Source organism: Cololabis saira, chromosome 21 (assembly GCF_033807715.1).
Source record: "Cololabis saira isolate AMF1-May2022 chromosome 21, fColSai1.1, whole genome shotgun sequence".
In the NCBI taxonomy this organism is placed as follows: domain Eukaryota; kingdom Metazoa; phylum Chordata; class Actinopteri; order Beloniformes; family Belonidae; genus Cololabis; species Cololabis saira.
The window spans coordinates 7130013-7146904 of NC_084607.1; the positions used below are offsets into that span (position 1 = coordinate 7130013).

Below are 16892 nucleotides of genomic sequence, written 5' to 3' on the forward strand. Positions count from 1 at the left end.
AGCCTATCCCAGCTATTTTCAGGAGAGAGGCAGGGGTTACACCCTGGACAGGTCGCCAGTCCATCGCAGAGCCACATATACAGACAAACAACCAGACACACTCACACTGAAACAGCTAAAATAGTACCACCAAAAGTGGAGACAAACAACTATACACAAATTATAGACCGATATCACTCTTATCACAATTCTCCAAAATTCAAAAAAAAACTTTTTGTAGCAAGACTTGATAGCTTTATTGAAAAACACCAGTTACTAACAACCAATATGGATTCAGAACCAACAGATCAACCTCAATGGCAGTTATAGAACTGGTAGAAAAAATCTCTAAAGCAATAGACAATAAAAAAATACACCGTGGGAGTCTTCATTGGCCTAAAAAAAAAAAAAAAAAAAAGCATTTGACACAATAGATCATAAAATACTATTGAAAAAAATATATCGATATGGAATCAGGGGTATTGCCCTCTTGGCTGGAACGCCATCTAGATAAAAGAACGCAAATTGTTAGCCTAAACGGAGTCGAGTCGGAACTCTTAGAAATAACTTTTGTAGTTCCTCAAGGCTCTGTACTAGGGCCAAAATTATTTATCCTATATATAAACGATATATGTAAAGCCCTATAAGACATGCAGTGTTTCTTATTTGCAGACGACACACAAGGCTGTACTCATCTGGTCCAGATCTAGAGCAGCTCCTGCATGCAGTACAGAAGGACCTCAACGTCATGAATAAATGGTTTAAAATAAATAAGTTGTCATTAAATATCAGTGTAGCACGGCGAGTGCTACGGAGCCCGAGGAAACCCATGCAAGCACGGGGAGAACATGCAAACTCCACACAGTAAGACCCTGCTACCGGGGACCAGTGCTAACCACTAAGCCACCGTGCTGCCTGGGTTTTTATATTTTTATATTATATAATATATAATATTTATATTATATAAATATATTTATTATTATTTTTATTATAACATGAAAGAATAAGTAAATATGTTTTAATAACCCTTTTGATGAAGTTTGTGAGGTGTTCATAAACACGCTCACTTCAGGTAATATTTGAACTTGTCCTGTCTGTTGATAAAGAGCAACCTTTGCCCGCCTTCAAACACTGCTGTCAGTCTTTTACAGCCAGAAGTCAGTATTTCCTGGGATATTACAGTCTTACTCCTTAATATCCAATATTAGTTTTAGTTTGACTTGATGGCCTAAAATCTGGGTCTATGGTGTTACTTTTGAGAGTCTAATTAGAGCCCTTTAACCATATCATAATACAGCAAAGTCAAATCCAGGGGAGTCAGATCCTTTTTTATTTATTTTTTTATTGAAAAGGAAGATCTGGCCAGGCTAACTGAGGTCCTCAGCAGAGGACCTCAGTTTTTCATTAAATAAATTGAAGCTTAACTATTATTAAATCACACATTAACCCTCTAAAACTGGCAGCAACAACTCACAGACGAAAAGGGGAAGCATTAATTATGAATGTATTATTTTTAATTGCTTTGGCAACCCCTCCTCAGTCTTCCCACGGTGGAAAACTGCCCCGTGCACGGGCGTCAACCTGGAAATGCAATAACTTATATTGACGTCAGATTTCTTGTGATTGAATCAGTTTTCATTCTCTGTAAAGGGTTGGGTCATAAACTAAAGGTTCCGAGGTTGTGCCAGCAATACAGGAAGTGAAAGTGTGAGATTATATATGAATATATCGAGCAGATTAATGGCAACAATCAAGATGAGGAATAAAAATAAATAAAAATTAGACCCCAGTTTCTGTGTTTTGTACCACCTTCTTTATGTATGTATATTATATAAGTCCTGTGACCCTGACTGGACCTGTTCTGGTACAGCAGTTTGTGATCAAGTGGAGTCCACGTGCTGAAAAACGCAGCAGTTACTGTCTTTCCCACCAGGTACGTAGTTTTTCATAAAACTCAGCTGTGCTCCGTCATATACTGTTAATATTTTATCAGAATTTTAACAATCAGGCCTCAAATGGAGATTTTCATCACTTGTTCAGATGAGACAAAATGTCATCGATCCATGGATGCAGCAGCCGTGAAGACCAAAGAAGAAACTTGATTTATTTATACAATCAAAACTACATGAAAAGCCATAAATATGCAGCAGAATCAAGGATGTAGTCATGTGATACCAGCACACGTCTATGAGGATGTGCTAAAATAATTAGTGCATGATGGGAAATTCAGTCAGGAACACTGTCAAAACTCACATAATTAAAATAATTAAATAAAACAGAAGTTATATTCTTGTTTAATTGTATTTTTCATTGAAATCTGTGATGAAACATTAGAAATGTTAAGTGTTCATTGTTTATAAAACATCAGCTGAAAGTTAAAGCTCCTGATTTTAAAAGCTGAATTTAAAAAATGTTGAAATTTAAAAGGAGTGAAAAGTCAACTTTTAGTTGTGTTTCATCAACACAATATCCAATCTAATCGTGTCAGGAAGAGTTGCGTCACCGCCTTATGGGTTTTTACTGTACGACACATGACTTTTTGTCCATCTGTTTTTTCTCCACCTCCCGAGTCTGACGTTCCCCCTCCGTCTCTCTCTGGTCCTCCGGCTCAGCATCCCGATAAAACGGCGTCTCCAGGACCGCCTCCTTCTTCCCCGACGTCAGCAGCCCTTCATGCAGGGAGTCGTGGATCTTCTTCCATGAGCTCATCTCTGAGCTCCAGAGAGCGGCTCGGGCCCTGATGAACTGCGACACCTCGGTCTCGCTGCCTTTGGCCAGGCTAATGCTGTCCTTGCAGATGAAGAAGATGTCCATCCCGATGAAGAGGGCATTGGCCGCGATGAGGCCAGCTCTGGCCGACTGAGAGATGGCCAGAGACCCTTTGGCGGCTGCCTGACCAACGTCCGGGATTTCTGAGGCCACCCGCGGGACGTTACGTAGAGCTTTACCCTCCTGAGCCAGAACTTTACCAGCGGAGATCAGATCTTCACTCTTCAACACCTTGACAGCCGAGCACCCGTCTACGAAGGAATCAATGCCTTTGCCAACGGTACCAAACTTAAAGAGCGCCTTTCCCACGCCCAGAGCCAGATCTAACTCGCTTGCCTCCATTTTGGAGATGGTTTGTCTGGTCACCTCCTCCAGGGAGTCCTGGAGTTTCGTCACATCCTCCATGAAGCTTTGGAGGACTTCCCCAGCTTTCTTCTGCTGCGTGCGGTTAACTCCCACTTCGGTGGCGGTCGTGACGATGCTGTTGACCCCGCTGGTGACCCCCAAGCCGAGGCCGGTCATGGTCAGAGCGAGAGACACTCCGGCCGTGACAGGGATCAGCGCCAGACCGACGATGGACAGCACGCCTCCGACTACGCCCACCGAGCTGCCCGCCACGCTGGAGATCTTGGCTCCTTTACTCATCCGGTCCAACTGAACCGCGTTTTCCTCCAGCTCGGTCAGCGACCGCAGCATCCTGGGCCGGCGCTCGCTAAACTCTTTCATGAAACCGTGATACGAGTCCTCCTGGAACAAGAACACCATCCGGAAGTGTGTGTCCATCCTGGGAAAGTAACATTTAAAAACAGGGAAACACAGAGGTGTAAGTGAAATGTATATATGAACATCAGTGTTGGTAAGATTAAAGGGTACATCATCATGGGAGTTAAACTTCTAGGATAAGCAAAAGAGGGGGGGGCTGTCCATCACAGCCGCGTTGGTGTAAATGGTTTTACAGGTGGAGGCGACCGCCATTGTTTACCTCCCCAAAAAGTTCTGGTATAATGACAATCAAAGAAACATGTTCAATAGTTTCAATATCGTTTGGTTACTTTGTAACCTTGGTTCTCTGAGTGAAGAGACTATCTCTCCACTCCGTTACATATTTCACGTGTACGGGAATTAACCCCCCTGCTGTCAAGGTACGTGGATACTTCTTTAAGACACAACGGCTTGCCCGGTTTACCTATAAAGCACCTGTGCTGGCGTGTAACCATTGATAGTTTGATCGAAACATGTCTCAGAGCGGCCTGAAATTTGGAGCGATAGTCTCTTCACTCAGAGAACCAAGGTTACAAAGTAACCAAACGTTCTCTATCGTATCGAGACTAATGGCCCTTTTGCACTAGTCCCACCTCAGCTCGGTTCTACCCGCCACGGCCCTGTCTTGCGCTTTTGCACTAGGGGCTGAGAGGCCGCTCCAAGCAGATACTTTTTCTGTAACCATTCTGGCGAGGTTCTAACCGGGCTGAGCCGGGACTATTTCTGACGTCACCACCCTCCGCGCCAGTGATTGGTCGGGGGGCGGGGCCGTTAGACGTTTGAATCAGGAAGCGGGAGTCAGCGCGAGAGCGACCCGCGGCGATTTTATTATAAAGCGCAAAACGTCTGTTTGGTGATCCAACTCTGAGGTGCAGATGTTCATAAACCTGGTGGCTGAGGAGAGAATTAAAAAAGGGATGTAGACGGGCTGTTTTACTCTCAGCCGCTCGCGGCTCCAGCTGATTTCTCATCAGCGCCGACATGAACAAAGGGGTTGCGCAATCGAGTACGTCACAGCAGCTTCACCCCAACCTGCCCCCTTCTCACCTGGCTGTGGAAAAACAAACAGGGACAAAGCGGGTAGAGGCGTGACGAGCCGAGTCGGCCCGAGTAAGTACTAGTGCAAAAGGGCCATATCTCTCCACTCCGTTACATATTTCATATGTACGGGGAACTCTTTAAGACACCACGTGAGGAGACGGTGCAGCCCACAAGCTCAGTACACCAAAAAGAGACAAACAAACTATTTACAAATGTACACTATTTACATACCAATCAGGACGAGGCCCCGCAAGACGCAAAGGCCAAGCCTGAGTGGCAGACGGGCTGTTCAGGACAGTCTGCAAGCCGCAAGACTGACCAAAAGAAACCAAACAAAAAGTCAAGAACGGAGCGGTCGCTCAGGACGATATCGAAGGCCCAAGGAGGGACTGAAGGTCCAGTCCTACGAACCGCAAGCACCCTTAATGCATGCTCTTCGACACAAACTGCCTTGACAGCTGCCACCATATCTTGCAGGGTGGCGGCAGACTTCCCAGCCTCCAATTGAGACTGCAAGAATGACAGGATGCCCCGGGCGGTGGCTGAATAGGGATCCATCTGTTGAGCCCCACACCAAGTGGTAAATACCCCCCAACGGTATGAGTAGGGAGCCCTAGTGGAAGGTGCCCAGGCCACTTGCACAGTCTTCACCAAAGACTCCGGCAAGCCTAAAGCCAGGAGCCCAGAGAAGGGGTGGAACAGGGCTTCGCTCGCCTGGGACAGCAGGTCCCGCCGAAGCGGGAGAACCCATAGTGTGCCGTCCAGGAGAGGTGGAATTGCCGAAAACCACAGCAATGTGGGGCCAAAGAGGAGCCACCAGAATCAGCTTCACCCCTTCCACCTGAATTCTGTGAAGGAGAGGCTGGAGAAGAGTGAACAGAGGGAAGGCATAGAGAAGACCCCGAGACCATGGGTGCGCCAGGGCATCCCACCACAGGGGAGGACCGTCGTTCGTAATGCGTTGACTCCCTGGAAGCAAACAGGTCGACGTCCGCCCTGCTGAAGCGACGCCAGATCTCCTCGACACACACACACACACACACACACACACACACACACACACACAAACACTTCTCTGTAACACAGATCGTCTCACGCTGCACCTTGACTCAGGTGGAGATCAAACAATCACTGATTACACGCCAGCACAGGTGCTTTATAGGTAAACCTGAGGGCGTGACCGGGCAAGCCGGTTTGTCTTAAAGAAGTATCCACGTACCTTGACAGCAGGGGGGGTTCATTCCCGTACATATGAAATATGTAACGGAGTGGAGAGATAGTCTCGAAACAATAGAGAACTGGGTCACAGAATTTACAATTATTACAATCTATATTAAATCTTTGTCTAAGAAAACTATTGCAAGGGTAAATATCAATTCAAATCTTAAAATGAGTTTCATTAGCTTTTGGAGCGACCGGGAGAGAGAGGTACTTGGTTCTGATCATTAGAAAAGCCATGTATAGTGTACAAAACAAGTTTTGATGATTTGACTGATTTGGGAATTTTATGAATCGTTATCGGATCATTCAAGGGAAAATCGGTTCAAACCGATGAATTGTTACGTGATTCATGACCCCCTGATGTTTGGGGTGAATCTCACCTGATGTCATCCAGCTGATTGATGTGATCAAGCATCTGCCGTATGTTCCTCTCAGTCAGACACCGTCTGAGCTCCACCGCCACCTCCTGGACCGTCTTCAGGCTGAAGTCCCTGAAGCAGCTGAGACAGACGTTGTTACTTTTCTCTTCACACAATATTCTTTATTAGAGGAATTATCTCTGTAAAATGCATGTTGTTTGTTGTTTACCTCTTCTCCATCTTCTCACAGATTTTCCTGCTGGTCTGGACGTATCGGTCCAGCTGGTAGGCCATGACGTCGGCGTTCTGAAGTCTGGGGAGGAAGAAGACGCTTGCGTCTCTCTTGAACTCCAGGAGCAGTGGACAGATGCGTCGCACGGCGGCGATGACGGCCTGAACGTGATCCAGGCTGATTTCTTCAGAGAGGTTCAAGACATCGTTCTCCGTGAACACGTGCAGAGAGGTGACGGCCAGCTTCTCCACTGCGCCCAGGAAGCAGTTCAGCTTCTCCAGACCTCCCAGGACATCCTTCAACACTGCGGCCAGCTCCTTCTGCAGCTCCTCGCGCTTGCTGTCTGCAGTGAACTGAGTGAACTTGTTTCCCATGTACTCCACGAAGGCCTTTCCTTTGTCCTCCGACTGTGTGAAATGGCTCAGGTCCAAGCTGATTTTATCAGCTCTGTCTTTGATGTCCATCATCATGTGCAGCTCCGTCTCCCTCCTGAGCGTCCATTTAGAGAACCTCCCACAGAACTCCCTCACCGTGTGGATGTAGGTGAGCGTATCTGAGATGTAACGACACAAGGCCTCCTGCAGCTCGTTGCTGTAAAACAAACAGCTTCTAATTAGGATGAACAGGATAGACGTGTCTCTCTCTGCATCGTTGGTCAAGTAACAGACTCATAAACAGTTTCGTCCCCAAAGTCATCACCTTCCTGAACACGCATCTGTCCACCCTCACACGGAAATCTTTTTAACTTTAAAATATTGCTGCTGACATTCAGAGCTCTGCATAGTCAGGCCCCCTCCTACATCGGAGCCTGACGTAAGATAAGAAAAGATAGTCCTTTATTGATCCCCAGAGGGGAAATTCCGGTGCTACAGCAGCTCAAAGTCGGACAACATGAACTAAATAAACAAAATGAAGTATGAAAAATAAAAAATACAGTAAAAAGAAACTGAAACTGAACAAGAGTACTGTAAACTGAATAAATGCACTATAAACATAGTAAGTACAGTATAATCATGTGACCAGAGCTTGATTAGACAGATCTCCGGCCGTCTCTACGTTCTCTAGACGCCATCAACGCTTTATCATTACTCACATCAGTAAGAGGGTTGCTTTATGACCATCATGTTGATTTTATGTACTTTTATTCTAGGAGCTTTTTATCTGTATCGTCCTGTTTTTATTATATTTTTACTTTTATTTCTTGTGAAGCACCATGTGAAGTTTCCTTGTCTGTGAAGGGGCTATATAAATAAACTTGACCTTCTTACTTACTTTTGTGCATTAAAAAACTCATCAATTCTTTACAACGCCTACTGCCTTCATGCATCAGCATGTCGAGTCATGTGCAATAACTATTGCAAAATTTGTGCAGAATTGTTTCCTTTAGCATCTTTTTGTTTTATTACATTTTTTTTATTCTTACATATTTATATCTTAAGGTAGCCTAGCTACAGAGGTGGGCTGGGGCCTGGAGGACCCAGGTTCAAGCCCATTATTATTATTATTATTATTATTATTATTATTATTATTATTATTATTATTATTATTATTATTATGTAATAGATACACCACAGACTGCCAACAGCACATCCTGTGTGGTGTCATCGGACTAATTTTTGAGTCCTTCACCTTTATTGCTTGCAAATATGCAAATGCAAATGCAAATGGGCAGCACCCCGCCGTGGCACTCTCGAAATTTCTGCGAGGAAATTGTCTAGTTATTATTACGTAATAGATACACCACAGACTGCCAACAGCACACTACTTATTGAATAAGAAGATTGCATCCATTCGGGGTCATGGGGGTCTGCTGTGTTGGGGTAAAGCCTAGCCTATACAGGAAAGGCAGGTTCACCTCTTTATGTTTTCAACCTGTTTCTTAACCTCTTTATTTACAGTTTGGTTCATATTAATGCCACAGGATTCCACTTTCACACATCTAGATCCACACACTGATGTCTGATATACATATATTGATATGTTTGGGCCAACTACTCCAGTACTCGAGTTGTAAAAAGAAATCAGGGGGGATGGTGGATTTTATCATATGGGGACAGATAATTTGTGCTGATTACAAATAATATAATATATTACAAATAATAGCACTGACCAAAACACCTGCAGAAATACTGCAGGAATGACATAGCAGCAGTTAAATACAGCCTTCTGTAAGCTTTAAATATCCACTGGGCTTACATCAAATACATCAAAACACAACAATAAAAAACAGTTTTCTGAACTTATCAATATGACTCTGTCCTTCACAGGATAAGTAAAATGGATCACTGCAAAAACTCAAAATCTTAACAAGAATATTTGTCTTATTTCTAGTTAAAATGTCTCATTTTAGTAAAAGAAATCTCATTGCACTTAAAACAAGACTCATCACTGGAAAAAACAACAATTTTCACCTGTTTCAAGTAAATTTTCACTTGAAATAAGTAGAAAAATCTGCCAGTGGAACAAGATTTTTTTGCTTGTAATGAGAAGATAAATCTTGTCCCACTGGCAGATTTTCCTACTTATTTCAAGTGAAAATTTACTTGAAACAGGTGAAAATTGTCAAATAAGTTATTTTTCTGGTGTTATTTTTCTGGTGATGACTATAAATGTTGAAATAAAACCACATTCATTGATGAAATGACATAAGGGATGGAAAGGGGGGATGATTTGGAACGTTTTTATTTCAGGGGGCATGCCATCCCCCCTCATCCTCACTCATCCCCCCTCAACTCGAGTACTGAACTACTCAATTTAAATATCTGAAATAAAAATAACCCCCAGTAGAGAGTCATCACTTTAATCTCGGCAGCAGTTATAGCACACGTCACCAAAGTTAAACTTATTTTACGACCATTTCGACCAATATTTAAATACAACTTGATAAATGAAGAACTTTGAGCACTTATTTAAATGCTGATATGAATTGAATAATTTAAAGAAGCACAGAAACATGTTTTTAGCTGGGAAAACTCCAGAAACGTGTCTGTAGCTTTAAGGAACTGCTGATGGAGGAAACACCACCAATGTTGCCTGTCTAAACATTTCTAAAAGTGAAAAGCAGCCAGGATTACAGATGTTTATTTAGTTAAGTCCCTCTGTGAGATATTCACGTGATAAATAGCCCCATGTTGGTCGTTTTTCCGTCTTTTAAAACAGACAATAAAACTTTACCTTGCTTCAGACATCTCTCTCCTCTCCACAAGTCTTCACGAGCAACGAGGTCGGTGATCTGCTTCGTTAGGAGCTTCACGGAAATGAAACAACATAACCATAACTCGGGAAGAAAGGCTGAAACTTGGGCTCTGGTATGTTTGCTTTCGTTTTTCGTAAACCGCACCCGCTTTAACCCCTTCCCGGGACACGATCAGCGTTTTGACAGCACGAAAACGACCGAGACCGGCGGCGTGTGTTAGATTGGATCAGCTGTGCGCTCAGACTCCGCCCACTTCAAGACGGACAGCCAATCAACGAAGGCGCTCGGACTCTGTCAGCCAATCACAACACAGCGTACCCGCCCACTTTTCCCCTTTGGCCGATCCAATGCTAATATTCAGGAGAAAGGAAACTATTGTCTGTTTTGTTTTGTTTTTGGTGCATGATGCGGGCAGAAGTATGAACCGTCTGTTCATACTTCTGCCAACTTCTACTCAAGCTTGTTAAGACGTATTTGAGATCCACCATGGACGATGATAGACTGAGCAATCTTGGTGTTTTAAGTGTGGAGTCTCGTCGAGCTAAGTCCCTGGACTTAGATGACTTTGATTGATTGATTGAAGAATTTATTAGAAGAATTGCATAGGATCAGGTACAGTTTCATGACAGTACAGATTCGCTGATACAAAGTCAACTAAAAGGCATTATTCCAAGAAAGCATTACACTTGTTTACATTGGAGACCTTTTTTTTAACTCATATAACATTGAATGACATACAGGTAAGAAGCAGTACTTTGTAGGGAAGATTGTAAAAAAAGAAAAGGGGGGAATTAACTCTTATTTTGCTCCGAGAGAGACTAAAAAGGTGATGAGACAAATAGAATATGCTAGGTAATACAAAACAAAAGCAGAAAAAAAAAAAAAAAAAAAAAAACCAAGAAACAATAATCAGAAGGAACAGCGGGATGTGAAATAGAGGCTTTGATTATTCCCAGTTACGAGTAGCAGCCTCCTGTAGGTGGTTTTTTAGGGCAGACTTGAAGGAGATTAGGGATTTGCTCTCTTTTATGGCTGTCGGTAAGGAATTCCACATGTTGGTAGAATAGGATGCAAACGAATTTGAACCTTTCTTGGAGTTTACCCTGGGCTGAAAGTGATTTGTGGAGCTGCCTCTACTTTGTCAATCGTTTTGCTGCAAACCATGATAATCGCAGAATACAGTTGTTGTAAACTGAATGTGTGACAAATGAAACGAATACAATGTTTGCATAATAGTTTTTGTGATGTTTGTTCATGTCTATTTTGAAATTTAAATTAAATCAAACGTTGATTTAATTTGGGACAGTATTAGAATGGAACAGAATGCCTTATCATCACAGCTGAAATTCTGTGTAACTTTCCCAGTAGCAGCCCCTACATACAACATAAATACAACAGTCAGCAACAATCAATCAACTCAACTCTACACAGTTTAAAAACAAGTATGAATATAACAATAGAATAATAAATATGTTAATTAAAAGAGTCTATATCGCAGTGCATTTGTAAATTTGTATAGTGTAGCCTAAGCGTATAGCGCTGCATTTTCAACCTTTTTATGTTCCTGCAATAGTGATTTCTATGCCACCCCCAAATTATTTCAGCCTCCATCCTGGCCACCCCACTGAAAATGTTCTGGCTCCGCCGCTGTGAACAGATAAAATAACAAGTAAAAAGTTATTTAACTACTTTGCAGCTTGACGTGGTCATTAATAAACCCGTTACCACCGTCACAATGTTAAATAACGTCTTACTAGCGGCACATCGTTATACAATGTGACCTCACCCGAACAAAACAAACATTGTTTCAGTGTGTATGATACATTTTTTTTAAATTTTGAGATAAAAAAAGACCTTTTTAAAATTATAAACAGCATTAGTAGCAGCTTAGAGAGAGTAGGGTGAAAATAACTGAACTAATGAGCACAATAAAAAAATCATAAGTGAATAAATAAGCTTTGAATGTTTAGTTTTAGTTTTAGTTGAGCTGAGGCTGAATCCGGGCTTTTGCAGCGTCCCCTGGTGGAGCAACAAGAAAAGCTGTAGTTGTTTGCACAATCTTAATGTTTGAGGACGTCTTACATAATGACGTCTGAAAAAAATATTGAATAAGTGTTTTATAACCATATTCATCGCAGTCGGTGCATCTTTTTGATTTGTAGACGTTTATAATGATAAAATGTCGACATATTCTCAATATCCATGACTTGTTATCTAGTGGTTGGGAGGTGTAGATGAAGACATTTGGGGTAAGTTGTTCTTTTTGGTGGTTTATTTTGTCTTTTTTCCTCTCTCTTTTTGTGCCAGGACATCCCCTGATATTCCCTATTGTTTGCACTTATATCATCACAATGTACGAGTAAACTAGGACATACAAACAGCACTGGGGCAAATATGCTATGCTTTAATAGGCCTACTATTTTGTGTATATGTGACATCATGTGAATAAAAACAAGACAGAAGCATCACGAACAGTTAAATTAGCTAAGTTAAATAGTTACATTGGCTAAGAAGGGGTAGTGTGTTTTGACTTCAGGGGGTTCCAGTTGAAACGTCCTACCTGGAACTCAGAAATTCAGTCTTCCCGGTACGAATGAAACGCAGCAGACGTTTAACCTAGTTATAACTCAGCTGAAGGGAAGCTGTGGACCAGGGATTCAGGGAACAGCGCCAAGCTGGATCAAATCTGGCCATTGCTTGTCTTTTTACGAGGAGCTTGTTAGATAAGAAGACAACGGTTGCGTTTTACTGAGCTCTGAAAAGAGTTTTGAATCATACGCAGCCACACTCTTTAGGTCCTGAGTTCACTGATAGTTAAAGAGTTATGATAGTTAACAAAAACAAAGACTATAACTATATCTAAGAGAAAAAAAAAATTAAAACGTAAAACTAACTGAAACGATATAGAATTAAAGGTCAAATTTGCTTTAATTTCCATTTTGTGTCTTGTTTTTTTTTTATGTTTCCAGCTTCATTTCAGATTTCTTTTTGTAAATATCTGTAATTCAGTACTAAAAAACTAAGAATAAAATGAAAACTAACCTTTTTTCATAACTAAAACTTCCTGAACAAAAAAACTATTAAAAAAACCCACAACTATCTTTAATTTGCTCTGGTAACACATTGATTTATTTAGCTATCCAAGTATAAAATAACCTCCTGTAGAGGGTCACTGCTTTAATCTTTGTAGCAGTTGTAATACTTGACCAGCAGATGTCGCCAAAGTACACATGCTGTTACTGTGAGTGAGGCTTATATTTAAATGAAATAAAAATTGCCCCTGACTAATAAAGTAAAACATGTAAAGTAAAGTAAAACAATGAAATAATGACAATAACAATAATAGGAACAGCATAAATCACAATAAATGCTGACTCATATTTATAAACTTCTATTTACTTATATAAATAAAAATTTACATCGTAAAATAAAACAGCAATAACAACAATAACAATTGTAGCTGTAACATTAAGATGTAGAAAGGCACGTAATTACTCATTTATATTTACAATACTAATATTTTACAATAAGATGTAGAAAGGCATGTAATGACTAATATTTAAAAATAAAAAAAATAGCCATAACAATTAGTCCCAAAAGGATGAAGATTTAAAAAGCTGTTAAATCCAAACACAAAAACTTAAAACAGCAAAAAAGTCACCACCTACTAAACTAAACACAACTAGTTAACTTTTAAGAAGCAGAGGGGTCCTTGTTTTCAGTTTTTTCTTTTTCTGTAGCCCTTTTTCTCCAATACAGCCCTCCATTCATCATATGACTGTGTTTCTGTTTCTCCACAGTACCAGTTGCCAAAATACTGCCTGTGTGATGACGTTTTTCGGCTTTTTTTGCACTTGCTGCAAATAACCACATCTGTTTTTCTAGTGTATTTCCTTTTTCCTTGGGCTGTGTGCTCTTCTACCTGTTTCCTACGTCTGCTTTCATCGTGTGGTTGTGTCTGGGTGGATTGTGACGATAATGGTATGTACGAATGTTTGTATTGTGAGCATCCAGGTGCAGCCGTCACCTGTGAGGATGCAGACACTGATGGGACAACGTAGCCAGGTGTCAGTTGTGACAGGAAGGGCAGCTGTGGATGGAGCTGTGGAGTTGGGAAAATGGCTTGGGGTTGTGGCCTCCCTTTCAGTTGTGCTTCCCCAGCAGTATTAGGTGGCAAAATAAATTGATGAGGCGGAAGTAAACTAGCTGAAAGCAGGGAGGGTTCTTTCTGTAACGTTGAAGGTTTTTCTGGCCAGCCATGGGTGGATCTTGGGTGGATGCCCTGCAGCAGAATTTTTTGTTCCTGTCCTCTGCTGCGCCTGCTGTACCTGTGTGAAATAGATATATAAGAAGATTAGTACTTTCTTTTTAAGGCTGTAATTACCTTTAAAATGCAGTTAAATGAGAGGTAATGTGAAATCTCTGTAAAGTTGTCAGCAGCAATAAAGGTGAAAGATAACACTTGATTGTTTTCATTGTAAATCCATTGTTTTGGTGAAAAATTGTACGGATTCTGTCATTGTTCAAATCGTTCTGTACTGAACTGTATATGAAGTATGTTGAGGTACTCACCATTATGTGAGTGTGGCAGCGTTTACTACGGGGAGCTGGATGGTGGTCTCACTCATCACGCTACCGTTTGTCATCAGACACTCCCGGATGTGCTTGTACAAATGAGCCACCACTGTGAACCGGGACACCTTTTTCCCGTCACAGTGCACAGCATTTGGGTAGAGAGTCTCAGGAAGACGCCTCCACCACCCTGTTACAGTCATTAAGCTTCAGGAAGACGCCTCCACCACCCTGTTACAATCACTGAACTTCAGGAAGACGCCTCCACCACCCTGTTACAGTCATTGAGCTTCAGGAAGACGCCTCCACCACCCTGTTACAGTCACTGAGCTTCAGGAAGACGCCTCCACCACCCTGTTACAGTCACTGAGCTTCAGGAAGACGCCTCCACCACCCTGTTACAGTCAGGCCACTGAGCTGGACTGCAGGCCCCGATGAAAGATCTGAAAAATACAATCCCATACATACTATTAAAACATGACTGTTTTCAGTGTTATTATTTTGTAATTAGATATTTTGAATTGTTAATATATTTTGTAAACAGTCAAGACCTTGTTCTTGCTTAGATGTATCTACCTTTTGGTGCTTTGATGCTTCTATGGTGTCAGTTAAGTTCAGGCTTCCATCTGCCCGTCTCCTAAAACGCGGCTCCACTAGATTAAAAAGATTAGATTAAAAAAAAAAAAAAAAAGTGTATGAATAAAATGCAATACTTGAACAGTTGGAGCATCAGTCACACAGACACATAGATGTGTAACTGTGTCTGTTTATTAGCAAATACAAATTTAACACTGTAGTGTGGGTTATCTCATGCTAAACAGTGAATGAATGCCTGTGAGTACCATCATGATTCCCCCAGGGGATGGAGAGTTGTAGTTTATTCACATTCTACTATATACACTGTATTTACGTATTAATGTTATTGTTGTTAATATGGTTAACAGGGATTGAAAATATCTATGGTTTATGGGTTGTAAAGATTTATTGCCAATTTGGAGGAAAACTCCTTTTTTTCTTTTTTTGCACTGCATTGTATTGTTTATCCGTACATACCTTTACATTCACAGGATTTAGCATCCGTCCCAAAACAACCTTTATGGGTAACATCACCGGTAGTAACATGTACGTTACAGCACAGATTTTTCAATAAAAAGAATGTATTTGCACTTACTTCTGAAACGTTCGGGAAATGTGTGGGAGGAGGATTTGCTGTAGTCGGAAAATGAGTGTGGACCTATTGAGTAAAATATGACTATGGTGGAGGCATTTCACTTTCTTAAGATGTTCTTCAGGTCTTGAAGGTAACAGTAAGAGGGAATATGAATGTTCAAGATAACCTGCAGATGGAAGTTGACCGACAACCATTGGGTGAAGCTGCTGAGGTCTGGGGTAGGATTAATTGGTTTTCATAAATTGTTTCTGAATGCCTGTATTACATGTGAGCAGGTCACATTAACAATGTCAGGAGTGGGATTTGAACCATCCAACAGAGACTGCTACCTGAACGCAGCGTCTTAGACCGCTCTGCCACCCTGACAGTTTGAGGTACTGTAACAATGTGGAATGGACATTCATTCAAAATTAGATAGATAAATGAATACTTAAATGATGAAATATTCAATTAAGTAAATTAATATGAAAATGATATAAATACAAAATTAAGTTAAATTATATTAATTATAAATTGATGCTCCAACATCCACCAGGAAGAATTTTGCACTTCATTAAAAATGTTGTCAGAAGTGGGATTTGAACCCACGCCTCCACAGGGAGACCACAAACCCTCCGTGAAGATGAAGGAAATAGTCAGTCCTTGAGTCTGGCGCCTTAGACCACTCGGCCATCCTGACGCTGCTTCTGTCACTTCACAAAGTTATGAAGGACAGAAGATGACAATACTGGTTTCTGAAGACAATTTTAAATGCTGTTTCACATTAGTCTATATGCACCCTATATAGTGTAGTGATCTGATATATTGAGGTGATAATCATACAGAAATTAACCAACATCAAGCTTCACACGGGGTCTTTGAAGAAATCCAGATCAGCAGAATAATGAGAGGACACGGGCCACATCATGCAGTAAAAAAAAAAACAAAAAAAAAAACAAAAACCCCAGCTTTTTAAAAAATCTTTCTTCAAAGTCAAAGCAGCGCAAAACATATGAGGCTTCTTCGGAAGCTCTGATTATATTTACCATTAAGTTTACCGTTAGAATAGCAACTTAAAACATACCGTATGCCAAAAACACTTTTTCTTAATTTGGTCCCTTTTCAGAATGTGACATGGTAGTCACTGAAATCGAATGCTTAAGTGTCTGCTCAGTTGCTTTTGACTCAATATTAAAATGTAGTGTTAAATAAAGGGAATTGTTCAAAAGAATGAGAGCAGTCAAACACAGACGTATCTAGTGTGTATCAGCTGAACAAAATACAGATGTCATGGTGTCATTTTAGAATTATTGCAGGTCCAGAGGTAATTTAAATCCAGAAAGAATAGTACATATGGTGATAAAAACCACATGAAAAACGCACTACTGTGTAACTCTTTTCTAATATTCGGACACTGATGTCTTGTTGTGAGTTTGCAGTGAGCAGAAAACTGAAATAAAGCATGCAAACAAAGAACTTTTTTATTTAAATGATGGAACAATGGAACATACACTGTTGAAAAAAACAAATTTAAAACACATTTTTCAGTTGAAACTGAAAACAAAATTCCAGATTTCTTTGTTTCTCAGAACAACATAACATGTCTAAATT

At 41.0% G+C, this 16892-nt stretch overlaps 1 protein-coding gene and 1 non-coding gene across 2 annotated transcripts; both read right to left on the reverse strand.

Moving 5' to 3' along the window:
- Positions 1-1889: 1889 nt before the first annotated feature.
- Positions 1890-9724, reverse strand: LOC133422637 (uncharacterized). The gene is made up of 4 exons (XM_061712662.1): positions 9538-9724; positions 6361-6954; positions 6153-6272; positions 1890-3532 (listed from the first exon to the last, which is right to left on the reverse strand). Exons 1-4 carry the CDS (start codon positions 9549-9551, stop codon positions 2497-2499), a joined length of 1764 nt encoding a protein of 587 aa, XP_061568646.1. The 5' UTR covers positions 9552-9724; the 3' UTR covers positions 1890-2496.
- A 6141-nt stretch (positions 9725-15865) lies between these two features.
- On the reverse strand, positions 15866-15981 carry trnal-caa (transfer RNA leucine (anticodon CAA)). Its single transcript has 2 exons — positions 15944-15981; positions 15866-15900 (listed from the first exon to the last, which is right to left on the reverse strand). It is a non-coding gene; the product is annotated as a tRNA-Leu (tRNA).
- Between the last annotated feature and the right edge of the window lie 911 nt (positions 15982-16892).